This window comes from Nannospalax galili, unplaced genomic scaffold (assembly GCF_000622305.1).
Source record: "Nannospalax galili isolate Female #2095 unplaced genomic scaffold, S.galili_v1.0 scaffold95, whole genome shotgun sequence".
Taxonomy (NCBI): Eukaryota; Metazoa; Chordata; class Mammalia; order Rodentia; family Spalacidae; genus Nannospalax; species Nannospalax galili.
In genome coordinates this window covers 2,137,645-2,159,480 of record NW_008342393.1, presented here as the reverse complement: position 1 = coordinate 2,159,480, position 21,836 = coordinate 2,137,645, and the positions used below count along the sequence as shown (strand labels likewise).

The 21,836-nt window shown below is 41.4% G+C and overlaps 1 protein-coding gene across 1 annotated transcript in view; it reads left to right on the top strand.

The window, feature by feature from the left end:
• Positions 1 to 21,836, top strand: part of Lrrc37a (leucine rich repeat containing 37A) — a 60,423-nt gene that overhangs the window by 21,741 nt on the left and 16,846 nt on the right. The window contains 2 exon segments of the mRNA XM_029565976.1: positions 16,726 to 16,797; positions 18,596 to 18,670. Coding sequence (XP_029421836.1) covers positions 16,726 to 16,797; positions 18,596 to 18,670 — 147 coding nt within the window.

Genomic DNA, 21,836 nt, shown 5'->3' with positions numbered 1-21,836 from the left:
ACTTGGGTTTGGTTCCCAAACACCTGTATGGCAACCAACAATCATCTGTAACTCCAGTTCCAGGGTATCTGATGCCTTCTTCTGGCTTCTATGGGCAATGCACATACATGGTGCATTTACATACATGCAGGCAAAACATACACATAAAATAAAAATGTCATCTTACTGTTACCAAAGAGTGGCAGGTTTCAACTGACCAGTGAGGGTTGGGAATTTAATTCAGGTTTAACCATGTCCCCCACCCCTCCACCACTGTTAGGGTCCGTGACTCGATGGGTCCCCTCCAGGTAACAAATACATGGGATTGGAGATGTAAAAATCAAGCAGAGTCTTTACTTTCCAGCCGGCTGGGGTCGACCGATTTCCCAAGACATGCAAGTCTGGTCAGAACGATCGACCCCCATTCATTTTCAGATACAGATTATATAGGCCCACATAGTCATTACACAAAAAGCATTCCTCAGCAGACACTTTGATCAAACATCTTCTAAAAGCTATAGTTTCGGTTAAACATCTTTTCCAGGAAGGCTAGATCTGGTGTAAGCCTGGTGCAACTTCCTTCTCTTTGTTCCTTATCGGTTATCTGGTATGTGCAAACAGGCCTACAGGACACATTGTAAATCAACTGAGTCTGGGGTCCAGGGTCCAGGAAGGAGGTTTACAGCACTTCAATTCTTAGCATTTCAACTAGGTTAATCATCCATGTGTGGTAGATACAATCGGGCAGAACAGGCAAGCTTAGCAAGTAAATCTAAATTAACATTTTAAACAGAGTTTTCTATCAAAATGTAGAGTTCTTACAGCATTCATCAAGGTATTTCATTTTTTTTTCCCAACAATATACCCTGATTTTATGTAATACTTTCCTGAGAGGAAAGTGAGTTATATTTGCTTTCAGCTTAAAAATTCCATGTTTGCTAGGCATGGTGGCACATGGCTTTAATACTAGCAACTTGTACTTGGTAAGCTGAGTCAGGAGGATTGTGAAATGGAAGCCATCATGGACTGCTACTGGACTCTTGTCTCAAAAAATAAAAACAAACAAACAAAAATAATCCTATGCTGTTCATTGGCCAGAAGGGCCCTGTAGACTCAAGGTAAAAATTCTGCTCTAAATTTTATTTTTTGAGACTGTCTCATAGGTCAGAATTCTGGGTTCACAACTAATTCAGATTGGAGGGAATTTTGGAGTGTGCTGGAGCTGGATGAACTATTCCTACAAATGCTCCTTTGCAGCAAGCAGCTTCCTCTCTCCATTACCAATTTGCTGACCCCTAACTTGGAAAAAGAACACCGAGGGTCTTAATTTCAGGCAAAGTAGGTCTGAGTGGTGGGGTAGCAAAGACTGATAATAGAGGTGGTGGCACTAACTTCTTATCTCTAGTTTCTTTGTCCATCTTAACAGAAAGAGGGATTGCTCCCTGGTGATGAGAAAATCATCACTGATACTCACATCGTGTGATCTGAATGGAGCTGTATTCCTCAGAAGAATTCAGTTATTATCATAAATGGCACAGCGAGGCAGGCATGGTGTGTGCCTATAGGTCCAGCTCCTCAGAGGCTGAGGCAGGAGGATGTCTTGGGCCCAGGAGTTCAGCATGAGTTACATAGTGAGAACCATTTTTGTTTTTGAAACAGGGTCTCTTTATAGCCCCTGGCCTGGAACTCACTATGTAGACCAGGCTGGCCTCAATCTCATAGCAATCTGCCTGCCTCTGCTTCCTGAATGCTGGGATAAAAGGTAATTGCCACCATGCACAGCCTGATAACCCATTCTTTAAATATTTTTCACAGTGGTCACAAATCACCAAGTATGTGTTGGGAGTTGGACTCCTTTGTTTAGGATCAAACTTTTATAACAGATGAAGGCAATTTGCCTCAGGAAATACTCCCTATAGTAAGATTCAAGCTTCTTGCATCTCTTTCCAAAGGCAAGTTGCCAAGGGAAGATAATAGGAATTTTATGACACACAGGAGACAGTTCCTGGAGTGTTTGTAAGTTGAAGCATTCTTTCCCCCTGCATTACAAAAGTCTGTACAGAGGCTCCACCTGAAGTAGATTTGTCCTGAGCTGAATGGAGCCTAAGCTCAAAGGCTTCTCACTGATAGGTCTCTGCCAAGGTTCTCCTTGGGGCTCTATGCATGTTTCTATTAGAGGGCCTTTCTCAAGTTAGATTAGGTTCAGGCCCCTCAAGATTTATATTCAGTCCTGATTTCTGATACTTCTTGAATACGTATGGCCTCTGTGTTATTGACAGACAGTAACACAACAGGTGAACAGTGGGTTAGGGTCAGTGATAGATGAAGAAGCCAGTGGATGAATCAGGTTGATTCGGGAGAAAGCACCAGGATACTGATAAAACTCCAGAGGAATAGAATTTATTAGCAAAGGAAGCCTCGCATGGGACAGATTCCCTCTGGGCAGGGAAAATGTCAGCCCTGGGGTCTTTTATGGGGGGGGGCTTTGGGGGCTGCAGAAGGCAGGAAGATATGTTTTTTAGATTAGGTGGGGGGATGTGAGAGAGCAGGACTGTTAAAACCCGTCCCCTTTTGAGATCAAAGGGAAAGCCTGCTGTGCTGGCCAAGTGGTGGACGCTTTTGACTTCAAAGACCAGGGTGCTTATCTCAGGGGCTTGCAGAACCCCTGAGGCCCTGTTGGTAAGGGGGCAGGGCTGCTGCAGATCTGAACCCTAACACTCCAGCCTACTGTGTTATAGGATGGGGGTGCCATCAACTTGCTACTTCTTGCTGGACAAGGTTGATGTTGGGGGGGCTGGATTAAGGGTCTATCAAACATGGGGGTTCCCTCTTCATGCATCTCAACAAGGTCCTTGATGGTTGACAGGAGCTTGGATACATGTGGAGGGAAGGAAAGTAACAACTGATTAAAATTAGTATGAGTTAGTTTTTGGATTTTGATCCTGAAAATATCTGAAGAGGCAAGGAGCAATGGTTAGCACCAAGGCAATAGCTCTTTTTTATTTTCTCTTCTGCCAAGGCTGGACTTGAGAGTGATGGACTCAGGATTTGTTTTCAGGCATTTTGATAGCTGTTGGAGTGGCTAGAATCGATGTTGGTTACCTCTCAAAGGCTTCTAGATAGGGAGAGAAAACAAATTTAGCCATCATTTAATTTTTTAGACTAGAACAATAGTGGGTTGTCCCCCTTAGCTGTAGGTGGGAGCTGCAGTATTGTAGACAAAGATTTGACGTCTTAGATCTGAGTAGCATTGTCTTATTAGGAACAAAATCATCAATGAGAGATAATTGTCTAAATAACATAAGAACTTAAGTCTAATGTCTGGGTGTATAATCCCTTGAACTCTTAAAATACACTGATCACTTTAATTTTTGGTTATACTTTCCTTTTGGGTGTTTAAGACCATACTGTTGGCCCGAATAAACCAATTTATTTTTACTCTTAAGGTCATATGAGGAATTGTTCCTCAGGGGTCACATGGGCTTTGGGGGGAGCCCCTGGCTCCTCAGGCTTTTCTTTTACCAGTTCCATCTACATGACGATAAGTCAAGAGGTCCTGCTTGACCAGGGCTTTGATTGGAAGCATGGAGGAAATGTTTCCTCTGTATTGACCCTTCTTGTTGCAGACTTGACACTGCTTCAAGTCCATCTTCTGGGGTCTCCATGGCCTCCCTGAACAAGAGAACAAGTGACTCACATTTACAGGACAGTTCAAGAGATGCTCCATAGCCCCCTGGAACTTGTTTGACCTTGGAGGGCAAAGAACAAAAATTTGTGCCTTTAAGTCCCTTTGACCAGATTAATATAGGCCTTCAAGTTTAGCTATTAAACATCCAACAAGGTTAGTTACACCAGTCTGGTACTTTTAATTACCATGTGCTATGTAGATAGAGCTTGGGCAACATCCTTAAATAAACCTTGACTAAACAACCTTAGACTAGTTGACTAAGCTATGACCTTAGAAACCTTAAGATTATCTACATATTATCTTTGTCTCATTTCAAATTTATAGACACATGGTGGGTAGGTTCAGTGGGGAATGGCTGAGGGGTTTAGAGGGAAAAATAGAAATAGGGTCAGTAGAAAACTCATTCCTGGATTGGTGTTAAGGGAGGAGTCCTCAAGATTTTTAATTTAAGAGGCCCACCTACTGGTGGCCTGGTACTTGCTAATGCCTAGGAAAGACAGAATTTCCTCCTTGGTTGTGGGGGGCTTTAAAGACCTTAGGTAATTTGTCCCATCTATAGTTAAACAGTGGGATGTAGGTGTGAGAAGGAACTCCAAGTACTTGACTTGAGGGAGAGAAAGCTGTGCCTTAGCTGAAGATACCCTATATCCCTTGTTCCCTAGAAAATTAAGGAGTTTGATTGTGTGAGCCTTGGAGACTGAGAGAGATGGAAAGCAAAGAAGTAGGTCATCTACATATTGTAGAATGGTGGAGGGGTTAAGGTCTAGGGAGGTTAAATCCTGGGCTAGGGCTTGTCCAAAGAGGTGAGGGCTATCTCAAAACCCATGGGGCAGGACAGTCCAGGTTAGATCATAGGTGTGAGTGATGTATTTAAATTTTTGTATGAAGTGTGAAGGATTAGTAGAAAAAGAGCCTATTTTGCATGAGCTAAGATAGATGTCTAAGAGAGAAAGGGACATGGACCTTGTCCATTCTGTTCCGTGCCTGCCACCTCCCAGAGGGGAAAGATACCATGGGCAGGGGGCTGAGACTGGGTGTGGGAGTGAGTATGGCTTGACATAGGAGAAGGGTTGGGAGAAGGGAAGTCCTGGGAGGAGACCAAATTGGGAGAGGTGGGAGGGGTGTCCAGGACGTCCATGAAGGGACACAGGGGCAGGGGTATTGGAGGCAGGGTCTGGAATCGAAGTAGAAGTAGAAGTAGATACAGGAGGGATAAGCAGGTTATTTGAGCTAGAAGCCAGAATAGGGGAGAGTAAGGAATATTTGGCAAGGAGGTGTTTAAGGTTTTGGATTTTCTTGAGTATAGGAGAGTCAATGGAAGGAGAGTGGGTGACAGACTTAGAGTGCTGGAGACGGGAGGGGGAAGATTGTGGAGAGGGACTTCGAAGCGGAGAAGGGAGGGGAGCTGGGTTGGTCCCTGGAATGGAAGGCAAGGGAGGGTATAGTGAGGGGAGAGCAGGGGGAGGACTTGGCTGTGCCTCAGGCTGGGGAGCAGGAGGAGGTTGGGGCTGGCCCTAATTGGAGGCAGTTCATCGGCTATGGTAGGATCAAAAGGCAAGGTGGAGGGGTAGGGAGGAGGAGGAGGGGTGGAGGAGGAGGAGTGGAGGCCCTTGGCAGGTTGGGATCCCGTGAAACTGTCTTAACCAGAAGAACCTGATGGGAAGAACATGGGACACAGGGGGAGGGATTAGCATGGAGATCAAAGAAAGCTTGGATGTATGGTAATTCGGACCATTTACTGTTACCATGACAGAAGTTTTCTAAATCTCTCAAAATATTGAAGTTTAAGGTTCCAGTGCCTGACTAAACAGAGTCATTATCTAACTCATACTGAGGCCAGGCAGTGGTGCACAGGAACTTCAGGCATTTTGGACTGATTGTATCTGAAAGTCCTAATTGTTAAAGATTTAAGAAGACAAGCAAGAGGTGTGAGACCCTGAGACTTTGAGTGGGTGGTTCCCATAGCTACAGATTATGTACAGAATGAAGAGGAGATAAAGAACTGAGCAAGCAGGTAGGAGGTAGAGACAAAACTGAGCAGAAGGGAGGCAAAGAAAACCCTCTCTCCAGAGGGAGTGGAGGCAGGATCACGAATCTGGGCAGGAAAGCGCAGCAGATGAGGAAGAGAGAGACAGGGAAGGAATAAGAGAAGGGGTTTGGCATCGGTCACACAAAACAAGAACGAGGAGAACCAGGCACCAAAAAGAGCATCCTTTTTTTAGCACAGGTTCGAGTACGGGTTTGAGTTATTATTTTTGAGTTATTTCCAAGTCCCAGAAGGAAGCATCCCGCAATCAGATCATCAGGGAGAGGAAAGGCGAGATCCTGTCCTGGTCAGGAAGTAGTGCGTATTCCTATCTCTGGAAATAGCATCCCATATCCAGAGAAAGGAAGTTGTTTTCCAATACACTGGCAAGCGAGAGTGGAAGAGCCTGCAACGAGAGCATGGCATGACCAGCCAGTAGATGGAGACAAAGTACAAGGAATGGGATGGGAGACACGTGGAAAAATCTACCGTGAACCAGAAGGGAGGGAAACTTGTGGAACGAGTTGATCCTAAGATTTAGTAGAGGCTAAGGGAAGATGAGCCCCAGAAGGGCAATGGCGAGAGAGAGAGAGAGAGAGAGAGAGAGAGAGAGAGAGAGAGAGAGATAGGGAGAGAGGTACTCAAAATTAATTTATATATTTTAGTACTTGAACCCATGTTGTAGATTAAAGAGAGAATATTTTGGCCTGAAAAAATATTTTGGTATTAATTTAACATTTTTAGTTTTTATGAGATTTTACTTAAAAATTAATATGATACCAAGTGAATTAAATTTAAGAAACATATATTTATCTTGACCATGTATACATATTTAATTATATACTCTTTGTTGAGAATGTGGTTTATCATTTTTAAACCAAAACATTTTTGAAGTTAGACAAATAAAATGAATATACCTTAAAAGTAAACTAAAGCCAAAAATGGTATTCCACAAATAGGACTTTATCCAACCAGCTTAGATGTCACTTTGTATAGGTGATTAGTGGTCTGAAGAGAGTTAAGCCAGGTGTGGTGGCACATGCCTTTAGTCCCAGAACTTGGGAGGCAGAGGCAGGCGGATTTCTGTGAGTTCAAGGCTAGCCTGGTCCACATAGTGAGTTCCAGGACAGCTGGAGCTACAGGGAGACCCTGTCTCAAAAAGACCAAAAAAAAAAAAAAAAAAAAAAGTTAAGTTTGCCATATAGATTTGAGGTAGCATCTTTTCCCTTTTTAAGAGCTAAATAACTGAAGGGAGTTAATAAAACCCTGTCAATCTAGGAACATAAATCAGAGGAGACAGGAAAGACAAAAGGAAACCTTAACAGATTAGGTTAAGAATAAATAAAGTCTAAATAGTACTGAAAATAATCCCATTAGCTTCATTATAGACAGTAATACCCTCTGTTGAAATTAATTTACATCTTAGCTGTTCTCAACTGCATAGTGCCTTTACTCTTAGGCTGTTTTGTTGTTCTCTTCCTTGTCACAGGGTCAGGGGCCAGCCTGAACCTGGAAAAGTCTTAGAGAACACATCTTGTGTTAATAGGCTTGAGTCTGAAGTGGGAGGGCCAATCCCATTTCCAGAGTCAGTGTCTCAGTGAGCTCAAAAAGCATGTGAAAATTTACCAATATAATTAATATTACCCTGACATTATAACTAGAAAGAACTCAGGGAATGATGGGGCAGGAACAGAAGCAAGCACAGAGCATCTGATCATCAGAGAGGGAAATAACTCTATTCCAGAGAAAAACAGGCTTAGAATCACAATGTAGAAAGGGGAGGAATTAAGACCTGTAGAGGCCGTATCTCAAGCCTCTCACTCAAGAAGACTATTACTTTTTACCTCTCATTGTTGTAACTATGTGTTGGTAGCAGCTTGTCTCTTGTAAGGTTTTGTCCCTTGAGTACAACAAACTTCTATGTGCTTCACAGGTCTAGTCATCACAAAATGTCAGCTCCCATTGCACCTTGAAGGCATATGGCTAGAAAAATTTTAAGTTCCCTTTAGAAACTAACAAATATACTATATAAAACAGTAAGAATTTAAAATAGTTTTAGAAATTAGTAAATACCATATAATTTTCAGGCCCTCTGATAGTTGCAGGCCAGAGGGAGGCCAGAACCAGCACTCTCTGGGGTCTGCTGAGCTCTGATCTGCTACTCCAATGGAGGCCTGAACCCACCCTCTAAAACTTAAAACAATCATCTTTAAAAAACCAGTAAATATACCATAGAAGAAATTAAAAAAAGTAATCCCCTTTAGAAACAGGCCCTAAACAATGTTAAAATTTAAACTCGCATTGTGGAGATTTGGCATTATTCCCTTAGCCTGAACTAGAAATGCATTGCTTATTCTATGACATCATCAAGAAATGAAAAAAAATAAATTGCAAGAGAATTAGGACATATGATTAAATGTGCGAGGTTTAGGGAACTCCTAGGCACCCCTGGTACCAGTAGGTTAGACTTGATATAAAAGAAGAAAGTACCCTCAGATATATATATGCTACCCAAATAGAAAATCAAATCAAAGGAATCCATGTTTCTCACCAACCATTGTAGTTGAAAAGTTTTCTGGATCTGTTTATTCCTAGAGTCAGGCTATGCTGGAAAAGAAACTCATAAGGGCAGCAGAAGGAACAGGGCATATAAATCACCAGGTTGTTGGTCTGAAAGCATATGAATCACCCAAGCACTGCCTGTGACTTTCCATGTATAGTGAAATTTAAAATGGTTAGGTCTAGTTAGAAAAGTAGGTGCCTGAGCACTGCTTGCTTAGTGCCCAACAGGGCCTAAGAACAAAATTTTGAGTCCCTTTTACTGAGAAAAAGTTTAGGAGAAAAAATGGCTTTAAAAATGTTTTCCATTTGTCCATGGGGTAAGCTGCCTGAAGTTCTCTAAATGCTCCAGCTAAGCCATCCAGCCGGTTTAGCCTATGTGGGTCAAATGGGGGAGAAAGGGTCCCCTAAAGGGTTCTTAGTCACATTCATAAGAGAATTGAAGAATAAGAATGTTAAAGAAAATATCCCCAGGGGCGAGCTAGCAATCTTGGCAGCTTCCTGGAGGGGGTGAATAGCAGGAAGGACAGAAAGCCATGGGGCCATGCAGGTTTACAGCCTGTGTGGGAGGCAGACGTGGCTGGCTGGGAGCCACATGGCTGGGAGTAGGAATCTTTAGAGAAAATTAAAGTACAAGGTACTAGGAAATCTAAAGCATTAATGAAAGCATGTTTAAAAAGGGATATAAAGAAGAAAATTTTCTCTGAAAAATTTAGAAAAGCAGGTAGACTTACAGAGACCTAAACATTTGTAGGTGGGTTTAGAAGGAGAACAAGAGTTACGCGAGGGGGACAGAGGAGAAGGATCCAGGGTATTTGCATGTGTAGGGAATCCATAAGTAGTTAGAGGAAGGAGGAAAGATAGCCTAGAGTAAAGGACAGAAAGAAAGGAGAGGAGACCTAAAATTGGATTGAACAGTATCAGAAATCATCCCAAGTAAAGTGAGGAAGAAAAGCACTGGAAGAGGACAAAGACAGGGAAAAACATGGAAGACAGAACTTCCTGGCCCATGGCAACAGGGGTGGGGTGGAGTCGAGTGGGGTGTGCGTGCCAGGGGTGAGGGAACTGAGGTAGTGAACGGATTGGAGTGAGTTGGGAAAGCACATCTGTCCCCAGAGAACAGTGCTGTAGAGGAGTGACCGAATTCAATGGGAAAGGAGATCTAAAAAAGATGTAGGCGAGCCAGAAAGAAGTGACGGCAAGGCAGAGTATGTTCCCCAGTGAGGAGAGATGGAAAGAAGTGAAAGGAAAGCAGAGAGAAGGGTGGGAGTGTACCTTAAAGCCAAATTAGTGATGTTTGTAGAGGCCAGGCAAGCAGGTCCAGTCAGAGGGTTTGTATGTGCAAGGTCCCTTGAAGTAAGAACCAGGTTTTGGCACCCTCTGATAGGTGAAGTAGCCTATGGGTGAATCGAGTTGATTGGGAGAAAGCACCAGGACACAGAAAAAACTCCAGAGGAATAGAATTTATTAGCAAAGGAAGGCTTGCATGGGACAGATTCCCTTCCGGATAGGGAAAATGTCAGCCCTGGGGTCTTTTATTGGGGGGGGGACTTCAGGGACTTCAGAAGTTGGGAAGATACATATTTTTTTCCTAAGGATTTTTTTTTTAATTTAAAGTTGTCTAATTCTTATGTGAACAATTTAAGTATTATGAATACTAGTTTCTTTATGATAATAAAATGTTGTGCTTTACTTTGTACAGATTAAAAAGCTATAAGTGTTTTTTAAAATTATTTATTTAATAACCACATACTTAGAGGAAGCAGCTCATTACAACAGCATTGACATATTCAATAACAATTTCCAGAACTAAGATGCATCTCTTTCAAAATTGGCTATAAATTTTTAGGTTTACAGTTGAATTATTACAATTATACAATATTGTACTCAGTATAAACCCTATAAGACATAAAATTAAATGAGGTTTTAACCTTTAAAAAAGATCTCCATTTCATTATTAAAATACACAGTTTCATACAGAAAAATTCATTTTTAATGCAATTGACATTAACATATTTGGACATACGTTTCTAATCTCTACATATCTGATTATTACTAGTCACAGTCAGTTACTTTCTGAGCTCCTTGGCATCTGAGCATGGATATAAAGTCATCAGGTAGATTTTAATGGTAATGTTTTTCACATCTACTAATTATTAAGGAGCAAATTTTTATGCGTTGAATTATTTTTGTTTATCATTTTTAAAAATTTTTAATAACTACATGATTAGAAGAAGCATTTCACTAGGGAAGAAATATTTTTTAAAGATTAGGTGGGGGAAGCAGGAGAGTGGGACTGTTAAAACCTGCTCCCTTTTGAGATCAAAGGGAAAGCCTGCTGTGCTGGCCAACCTGTGGAGAAAAGTCTACTTTTGACTTCTAAGACCAGGGTGCTTATCTCAGGGGCTTGCAGAACCCCTGAGGCCCTGTTGGTGAGGGGGCAGGGCTGCTGTGGATCTGAACCCTAACAGTCAGACCATCTTGAATCTGAAATCCACCAAGAGCTCATTAGGTAAGCACCACTGTTTGATTGGTAGTAGAAATCATGCCTCTTTGATATGAAAAATGTTACAGAAAACCAATAGTGATTGACAATCCTATGTAATAAGTACACTTTCCTCCTGACCTTAAAGTGCTTCTCTGACCTTTACCTACACAGGTCCAAACTGATGACTTATTTAAATTCTTTTTTTTTTTCTTTTTTGTTCTTTTTGAGACAGGGTCTCCCTGTAGCCCCAGCTGTCCTGGAACTCACTATGTAGACCAGGCTGGCCTTGAACTCATAGAGATCTGCCTGCCTCTGCCTCCCGAATGCTGGGATCAAAGGCATGCGACACCATCCTGGCTTAAATTCTTTTAGTCGCCTCATTGCTTCTACCAACACACATTCCTTGATTTTACAAACTGAATGACTCCACCAGACAGAACAGCTACACATTATTCAGACTGAGCACATTCTCATGCTGACCTGTCTGTGGCACCTCAGCATTGTGCCAAGAACATAAGCACTGAGAGAAAGAGAAAAAGCCAAGCTTTATCCCTATTGAAGTATGTACCCACTATTGAGAATGCCCCTCGGGTAACTGGCCACACGGTTCAGGCTCCAGTCCCAAACACCCCAGTGCTTCCTCCCACTCCACTGGCAGTGGGTTCCTATAGGAAGCTGAATGTGCACAGAAGTTGGCTCCCTATAGGGCATGATCATCACTTTGGTTTTCTGGAATCCTGACAGCTTCTTCTCAGATTCAGATAGTGCAAAGATTAAAGATGAAAAGAACAGCTCCAGTCTGCTTTGGGGATAATTTAGGTGGGCTGTTCAATTTGTAATGAAATTTAAATAATGTCTTTCATTGTTTGAATATTTCTGTAAGCTATGCTTCTTTTTAAGTACTAGTAAACTTAGTGTATCTTATTCTTTAAACAAAATTTTTAGTTATCCAAGTAATACAGGTCTGACGATTGTTAGAAGTATATTTAAAACAAGCATGATTTTGAAATTTCTGAAAATTCCTGAGAATCTCAAAAACTAACATTCCAGGTGACTGGAAAGTTGGAAGCACTGGCTGCTCTTGCAGAGGACCTAGGTTTGGTTTCCAACACCTACATGGTAACTAACAACCTCTGTAAATCCAGTTCCATAGGATCTGATACCCTTTTCCGACTTCCAAGGACATTATATTCATGAATGCACTTAAATGGGAGCAAAATACTCATACACATAAAGTAAAAGTGAATTTAAAAATTTTAAAGTAGCATTCCAGGAATTTGAAAACAGAAAAATTTGCTTTTTTCATCGTGTTGTAATTCATCATGATATCATTGCTGCTAAATAACATACTTTGTTTTTATTTTTATTGTAATTGTTCAGAAATTCTGAGACTGTCACATCCAGCAGACACGGTACTTTCCTCTCGCTGCAGCATCTCATTCTTCCCACCTATGTAGAAAGGCACCTTCTTTTCTAAGCTTAGTAATTCTTCCTCTGTCCATGGCAGATTTTAATACCTATATTAATGAGGTATTTAAACAAATGAGCTAATAAGCTAATGTGCTGAAAGTTCCTAGACTCTCGCTGCAGCATCTCATTCTTCCCACCTATGTAGAAAGGCACCTTCTTTTCTAAGCTTAGTAATTCTTCCTCTGTCCATGGCAGATTTTAATACCTATATTAATGAGGTATTTAAACAAATGAGCTAATAAGCTAATGTGCTGAAAGTTCCTAGACTCTCGCTGCAGCATCTCATTCTTCCCACCTATGTAGAAAGGCACCTTCTTTTCTAAGCTTAGTAATTCTTCCTCTGTCCATGGCAGATTTTAATACCTATATTAATGAGGTATTTAAACAAATGAGCTAATAAGCTAATGTGCTGAAAGTTCCTAGAATAGTGTTGGGCACAAGTAAATATGCAAACATGTCACCATATTTCCACTTTTCCTGAAACTCTTGAAATGAAACCATTATCATCCCCAATTTGATGAGAAAGCCAAAACTGAGTGATGTTGGATAATTTGCCTAGGTTCACATCATTAACAAGTGGCAGAATCACTTGGAGGCTGTGCAAGTTGTCTTCTGGGCAGCTTTTGCTCCTTTGTAGTAGAAGCTCAGGACAACTCAGTTTTTTGTGCATTGCATTCTATCATAAATTTGGTTTCTAATACTAATAGGACCTTTAGAGCAGAAAGTTCCATTTCCCTCTAAGAAATCCATACTGCTAGAGTTCCTGGCCACACCACATCTAGTACCTCCAGGGTTCCTGGCTCTTGACCAGTATACATATGAAGTCATTACCGAACAGCACCTGCTCTGACTCTGGCTCTTCTAAAAAAAAAAACCTTTTACTTACTCTTTCATTCAATCCTGACTGCCTGATGAGGAAAATGCTACTAAGGAACTCACAAATCCTCAAGGACACTTCAGTAGAAAGTAGCAGAGCCAGAATTTGAGTCTGGACTCCAGCAGCCTTACTTCTTCCTATTCTCCATGGCCAGGGAGTCTTCCTCATGACTATTCTCACCTTCTACTTCCTTGGACTGCTGGTGTGAACCAGAGCCCTATATTGAGGAGCTTCAAGTGGGGAGGCATGCTGTCAGGCTCATGGACCTACGTAGATGAGGACAAGAAAGGATCTCCTCCACCTGCACATATTTCACCTCATTGGTGTAGACTCTAGGTCAGTCCTATTTCTCCGACTGCCTTCTTCCAAGGAACAATTTCCCTTCCTGCCTTGGGATTTTAGCATAGGTGCCTTTGGAGGTAGTCTACAGCTTGCCCTAGCTTCCACTGCTACCTGTGCAGAATCTCAAGGTTAGCCAGGCGTGAACTTCTTAAGGTCTTCTCAGGTTCTTTTCTGCCTGTGCTCAGGTCTGCACTGTGTATGGTCATCCAAATTCCAGGCAGACTGCTAGTGGTCTTCCTGTTTCCTATGAGCATCTCCAAGTTCCTATGAGCATCTTATTTCTTTGCTTTCTTGTTAAGCTTATGGCTTATGCTATTTTGGTTCCAAGTATAATCCATTTCCTCCAGCAACTGCCATAGTTAAACAGTTGCTCAAAATAGTTTTTCCTTTTTTTTTTTTTGTCTTTTTGGGATAGGGTCTCCTTGTAGCCCCAGCTGTCCTGGAACTAACTATGTAGACCAGGCTGGCCTCGAACTCACAAAGATCTGCCTGTCTCTGCCTCCTGAGTGCTGGGATTAAAGGCATGCACCACCACAGCCAGCAGGTTTTCCTTTTTTAAATTTTTTAAAAATACTGTATTATTTTTATGTGTATGAGTGTATTGCCTATATGCATGTAAGAGCACCTGTGTCATGCAAAGCCTATGAAGGCCAGAAGAGGGTGAAGGATGACTTGGAACTAGAGTTAATGGACAGTTGTTAGCTGCTTTGTGGGTGCTGGGAATCAAACCCAAGTCCTCTGGAAGAACAACAGTGTTCTTAACCAGTGAGTCATTTCTCCAGCCCCGAAATCTTTATTTTTGAAAGCAGGTGAAGTTTTAGCACTAGAGAACTCTCACTTGGGGCAAATGAAGATAAGTCCTTCTAGTGAGGTCTCCCTAGGGACCCAACCAATTCACTGGGAATGAGGCTTTGAAGGAGTTCTAGCTTCCTTCTGCTTCCTCTAGTAGTGGGGCTGTGGGCTGTTTTTTTAAGGTTTACCACTGAGCTAGAAAGTGAGAAATGATCTAGGGTAAGTCAAAATGACACAAATCTGTTCTTAAAGAAATTGAATTGCTTTCTTGAATAAATACCTCTGGAGTGTGGCAAGCCTTTGGTTAAATTCCAGAGTTCTGAAAAAGGCGATTCTCAGTAATTTTTTGGCAGTTGTTTTACAGAGAGATGAATTATGATGTCCTTACACCACCATTTTCATTGCTGTCACTGTGTTGTCATGGTTTTAAATCTCTAAAGGCTCAGTAACCATGGGTGAATTAGATAGCAATCATGGGAAATGATTAAGGAACAGAAAACTATAATTCTCATAGAGGCTTTCTGAGATGAGCACATTACATTTAAACATTATTTCTCAGCCAATTGTGATAGTGCCTACGTCTGTAATCCCTGCACTTGGGAGGAAAATGTAGAGTTTGAGTTTGAGGCCAGTCTGGGCTACAATGAGACCCTGTCTCTAAGAACAAAAATAAAAGAAAGAAAGAAGAAAGAAAGAAAGAAAGAAAGAAAGAAAGAAAGAAAGAAAAGTTATTTCTAAGCCATTACTTGGTACAATGAATACACTTGAAGAAAGGAAATAGAATTTATTAAAGAAGCCCTCTCAAAATTAAGGTTATGCCGAGTGTGGTGGCACACACCTTTAATCCCAGCACTTGGGAGGCAGAGGCAGGTGGATCTCTCTGAGTTTGATGCCAGCCTGCTCTACACAGTGAGTTCCAGGCCAGCTGGGGCTACAGGGAGACCCTGTCTCAAAATGACCAAAAAAAAAGGAAAGAAAGAAAAAGAAATGACAAATTATGTAACCTCTGGTGCCTTGGTTTCCTCATTTGTAAAATGGAGAAATGGTAACTCCTACCAGTTATTAGTTATTGTTAGGATGAAATGTGAAATGATGCTCACAGGTGCCTGGCAACACAGTAGAGTTTTAATATAATATTTTTATTCTTTAGGTGAGAATTTCATATAATGTAGTTCAATGATATTCATCCCTCATTCCTCCCCAACTCCTCCCAGATCCACTGCCACCTCCCTAACTCTTCCCCCAAATTTCACATGTTCTTTTTTAGGGTGGATGGGGATTTTGTTATGTTTTTTGTTTTTTTGTTTATTTGAGACAGGATCTCACTAAGTAGCACCAGAACTTGCTAGATAGACAAGCCTGGCCTCAAGCACACAGATATCTGCCTGCTTCTGTCTCCCAAGTTCTGGTATTAAAGGTGTGTGCCATGCCATCATGCCTGGCTTGTCCTCTTTAAAAAAAGAAAATCTAGTCCAATTTGTGTTGCCCATATGCTCCTGGGTATGGGGCTATCCTCTGGAGTGTGGTCAGCCTACCAGAAGTCATACCCTTAAAGAAAACTGATTCTTCCTCTCCAAGATGCAGTCAACTGTCTGTAGCTCCTCAGTTACGGGTGGGGACTCATAAGCCCCTTCCCTTCCCCAGCACAAAAGCTATTAGCTGAAGTCATTATTAATGTGTTCTGTAGACCTACACTGATTCTTGAGTACGGTTACCTAAAGGCATATTTTCTGTTCTTCTGTTTCCCTTCAATTCTCTTGGGTTTTGTTTTGTTTTGTTTTGTTTGTTGCCTGGGCAACATAACAAAGCCCTGTGTCAAGAGAGAGAATTTATTCATTTTTATGGAAATATAAACAATGTTGTTTATTTATCTAACAAATACTTGTTAAATACCAAGGTAATTTCAGGCATTCTGCCAGGTACAGGGAACAGTAACAGTAAGGTGTGGTCCCTGCCCTCAGGAGCTCATGATCCATGAGACTGACAGATGATTACATGCACCCTCACTCACACTGTGTTGGTCATGAACCCACATGAGAGTATGTGATGGAGCATGATCGCATCCAGTTACTCCTCTGGCATCATTTTTCTTTGGCTTTAAAGCCAGGGAAATGGTCCTTTTTTTTTTCCCTTAACTGAGTGAATTAACTGTGAGTTATTTTATATTTTCTATTATCTAAAAGTGGACAAGCACCTTGAATTATGGGAAACACTAAAAATATTTCCTACAGGGTAAGGGCTTACTGCCAGTGTGCTTGCTATTAGGATTTTTGACCTAAAAATTCTTTGGCATAGTTTTCTTTGCAATCTACTTTTTTCCTATATCTTCCCCTCTATTCCTTTCTATTTTCTATACTTGTGGATAGTTCCAAAAAAAAAAGGTACGTTTATGAATCCTAAGGGTAGTTTGTGGGTAAAATACTGAATAAATGAGTCTAAACATTCTCAAGTATTATCATACACATCAAAAATGCCGATAATTTCAAACCATTGTATTTTTTTAGAATTCTCAGCCGTAATCCTCTGACAGTTGTTGAAGATCCTTACTTATTTAAGTTGCCAGCATTAAAACATCTGTAAGTATCGTGATAATCTTTTGATTCGTGAGATTTTTTTCTGCCTTTATTTTCATCAGAGGATATTTTTCCTTAAGGATTAAAAAGCCACAGTTTTATTTTAAATTATTGGGGGGAAAGTGACAAAGAAAAGGTTGGGGGACAATAAAGTAGTTTATCAAGTAAAGGGGCTTGTTACCAAGTCTGAAAACCTGAGTTTAATCCCCTGGATCTATATAGTGGAAGGAGAGAACCAACTCCTACAGTTCATCCTCTTACCTCCACACACACACCATGGCATGTGTGCGCACACACACACACACACACACACACACACACAAATAAATGAATTATATATATATATAAAGAATAAGAAAGAATACAATGGATAAGACATTCATGGGGGAAGGCCAGACATGGTGGCACATGCTTTTAATCCCAGTGTGAGGCAGAGGCAGGTGGATCTCTGTGAGTTCGAGGCCAGCCTGGTCTACCTAGTGAGTTTCAGGACAGCTGAGGCTACAGGGAGACCCTGTCTCAAAAAAAAAAAAAAAAAAAAAAAAGACATTCATGGATGAAGAAATAGTGTTGAAAAACATAGAAATGGACACATAAACACATCTAGGAATATCATCCTATAAAGCAAAGGGGCGTAGGTGTATATTACCTTTGTTCATTTATTTTTTGACAAATTTGGTAGTGCACACCACAGTTCACAGTATGTGCTGCTCTTGTAGAGGACCTGGGTTCAGTTCCCAGGACCGACATGGTAGCTAACAACTGCTTAGAACTCCAGTTCCAGGGTATACAAAGCCTTGATGCCTTCTTCTGACCTCCATGGGAATTGTATAACATGGGTGCACTCACTTACATACAGGCAAAACATTCATACACATAAAATAAAAATAAATAAATATTTTTTAATAAAAGAGAGCTGGGCATGGTGGTACACACATTTAATCCCAGCACTCTGGAAGCAGAGGCAGGTGGACCTCTAAAAGTTTGAGGTCAGCCTGGTTTACATAGCAAGTTCAAGTCAGTGCCAGTCAAGGTTACATAGTGAGTGAGATCTTGTCTCAAAAAAACTAAAGTTAAAAAAAGCTGGGGCTGGAGAGATGATGGCTGAGTGGTTAAGAGTACCGGCTGCTCTTGCAGAAGACCTGGGTTCAAATCCCAGCACCCACGTGATGGCTAACAACCATCTGTAACTCCAGTATTCTAGAGGAAAAGGCTGGTGGATCTGTGTAAGTTCAAGGCCAGCCTGCTCTATATACAGTGAGTTCCAGGCCATCCAGGGCTACATAATGAGACCCTCTCTCAAAAAAATAAAAAATAAAAATAAAAGAAAGAAAAAATGCTAAGTGATAATTGGGGAAAAAAATAGGTTCTATTAAGTGCCAAGTTCTTTAATTTGATATTGTGAATAGTAATCTTAAATTTTTCAATAACAGGTTTGTGAAATAAAATATGACAATAAAATCTTTTAAAAGGATTTTTATTTTTTATGTTTTTTTGTGTCTATGCACATGTATGTGGAGGTGACTTAGGAGGTCAGAAGAGGATGGCAGATGCTCTGGAGATTGAGTTATATAAGGTTGCAAGCCACCCAACATGGGTATGGGAAGTAAACTCAGAGCCACTGTAAACCTCAAGCTCTCTTAACCATTGAGACATCTCTCCACCTCAGACAATAAATTCTTGAGCCAGATTGTTTTATCGGAAAACTAAAATATAAGAAACCGCATGTGATGAAAATGTTTTTTGAAGGCAAGACTATTTGTATTGGGGTTCCTCATGAATGTCTGGCTTTCTCCTTCAGAGACCGGGGAACAACACAAGTACAACTTACAACAGTTGAGAACATCCTCATGATGGTTCTGGACCTGGAACATCTGTAAGGGTTTTTTTTTTTTTTTTCCTTAGAATAATTTCACTTAGATTTTTTTAAATCTTTACTATTATTTTGAGAGAGAAGGAGAGAGAGTGTGTGTGATATGTGTGTGTGAGTGTGGGCACAAGTACCATGGTGCAAGTATAGAAATCAGAGGACAAATTTAGGAAGATGGCTCTCTCCTTTTATGTAAATCCCAGAGACAAAACTTGCTTCAGTAGCAAGGGCTTTTATCCAGTGAGTCATCTTTCCAGCCATATTTTTCTTTAAGGTTCATTGTATTTAAGTTTTAAAAGTTTGCTCTATTTTATATTTTTTAAGGTTTGTCTTATTCATTTCTTGAGTCAGAATTATTGAAACATAATTTTCATGCAATTAATTCAAGTACACAGTTTGATAGCTTGCACAGTTATCTAAACAGTTACATTGTTGATATAGAACATCTGCCACTTCCAAAAGGCCCCTCTCATGCCTTTGTCATCAAATTATTCCTCCCACCATCGGCCCCTGTAATCTACCAATCTTATTTCTGTCCCTATAATTTTACCTTTTCCAGAACATCTCATAAACGAGTGTTTGGCCTTTGGTATCTGTCTTTTCTTTCATTTAGCATAATCCTTAACATATTTCACCAGCTGTGTATGTGAGTACAATTGCTTCATTCACCTGATCCTTATATGTCAGTTTTTAAAAAATGTTTGCCTGGGCAGGGGCTGTATCTCGGTTGGTAGAGTATTTGCCTAGCATGCATAAAGCCTTGGGTTTGATCCCCAGCACTGCATAAGCTAGGCATGGTGGCACATCCTATCATCCCAAGTCAAGGTTATCTTTAGCTACACTTGAAGTTTCTGGCTAGCCTGTAATACAAAACAACTTTGCCTTTCTACTAGCTCCTATCTGGTGGTATCTGTCCTTGAACTTGTTACAATTCCTCCTGCCTCCACATCTGGCTTCTTAGTTTGTTTCTTGTTTGTTTGTTTTGGGGTTTTGCTGTTATGTTTTAAGACATATTCTCACTGTGTAGCCCTGGCTGTCTTGGAACTTCCTATGTAGACCAGGCTGGCCTCAAACTTAACAGAAATCTTCATGCCTCTAAGTGCTGCGATCCAAGGTGTGTGCCACCACATTTGGCCTTACAGAAATTTAAGTGTGCTTTCTGCACTCTGGATATAATGCCTTTCTCTTGGGGATGTGTTTAGCAAACGTTTCTCTGCAGCTTTGTCTTTTCATTAATAAAGTGTTTTCTGATGAACAAATGTTCTTAATGTTTTTGCTTCTGATGCACTCTGTTTTTCTTGAAGTACTTTTTTGGAGACAACTAAAAAAAATCTTTGTCTAAGGAACCTGCTCAGTTGCAGGTAGCACGGGCAGATAAGAAAAGCCTGGTACCTAGCAACCTGGTGAGTAACAGCAGGGTGGACCCTCAGGAGGGGACTGGGCAGGTATGGGTGCCTGCAGCAGCAAAGTGAGTCCTCTCTTCTCTAGGGCACACCCCAGCCCATACCTCCAGCCACTGCTGTAGCCAGAACCTCAAGTCAAGAGACCATGGGTGGTTGACAGCCTAGCAAAAGCCTCTGCCTTCAAACACTTCCTCTAGGTGAGGCAGCATGAATCCTGGGGTTCTACAGGTTCCAGGGGCGAAAGTGCTCAGCTGGCAGATGACGGTTTTCAGATAAGTTTCTACAGATTCTGTGGAACCTGCTCAAAATGCAAGTAACAGAAAAGCTCATGGTTCCAGTCTGACAGGAACCACGTGGCAGCATTTCTCACACTCCTCCTAGCTACGTGGAGAGTTTTTTTTTTTTTAATTATTATATTATGAACTAGAGAGATGGCTTAGCAGTTAAGGAGCACTGGCTGTTCTGGCAGAAGACCTGGGTTCAAATCCCAGCAACCACATGGGTAATTGGACTCCCTCTTCTATTCTCCTTGGGCACTGAACAACATGGGCGCACTTACACACATGCAGGCAATATACTCAAACACATAAAAAAAAGTTTAAAAATTATATTATTTGTCCACGTGTGTGATTGTGTCTATACGTATATGTGTGCACGTGTGTGCGGGTGCCTGAGGAGGTCGTAAGAGGGTGACAGATCACCTTGGAGTTACAGGTGACTGTAAGCCACCCAGTGATGGGTGATGGAAGCAGAACTTGGGTCCTCTGCGAGAGTAGCATGCACTCTTAACCAGTGTCATGTCTCCAGCCCTACTTGAAGACTTTACCAAGAGCAGTCACAAGAACTACTGCTCAGAGCAGCTTCAGGTGAGATGTGCACACAGAGAAGCCAAGATCTCTGAAATTCAGAACCCGGAGCAGAAGTATTCAGCACTATGGCAGCCTCTGTTTGACAAGAGAAGAATTCACCCTTGGTGATGTGGAGCTGAAGATGCAGAGTCAGAGCAGCACAGGGATCATGGAGGACATTACAGACAGGAATGGAATCCCAAAGGAGTCCTGGAGTTCTGAGTTACTGCCTCTAGAAATGTGGACATGTTCAGTAGCCAGTAAAGGAAGATGATGACCCAGCCTTGAAACACCTGCACAATATCAGAGGGACACTTTCATGTATTGGACGACATGTGTCTTTTCTTATTCTAGACACTGTAAATTTTGATTTGAGGGCATTATAGATTTTGATATTCCCATAAATATATTTGAGCACATTCCAGGTGTGGCTGTGTTACTCAAAAGGTTATCTCAGCATTTGGGGTCTAAATCTTAAGATGTTGTGAGGTGGGACCACAAAGTAACCTTTAGTCTCGAGCTCATTATTCATAAGTGCTAAGACATGCCCTTTCTGAGTGCCTGGTGGCCCACGAGTCTTTAGTTTTCTAGTCCAGCTTGTGGGAACAGGCAGTATTCCTAAACATGTACCAAATTCAATTATTTTTCTTTATAACTTGGTTGGCAGTTCTTTTCCTGGCCTTCAGTAGTTTCCTCCCACAATGCACTGCTCAGTACTCTGCTGAATACTCAAGCTGTCTCCCTCCATGGTCCAGAGTTCTTTTTCTTTGTGCCTCTTGCCTTCTAATTACTCTGTGCCATGAACTAGGCCCACCTTGATTTTCCTGGACTCTCAACTCAGATTTGAGGACTTGGCTGTGCCTCAGGCTGGGGAGCAGGAGGAGGCTGGGGATGGGTCCTAATTGGATGCAGTTCATCGGC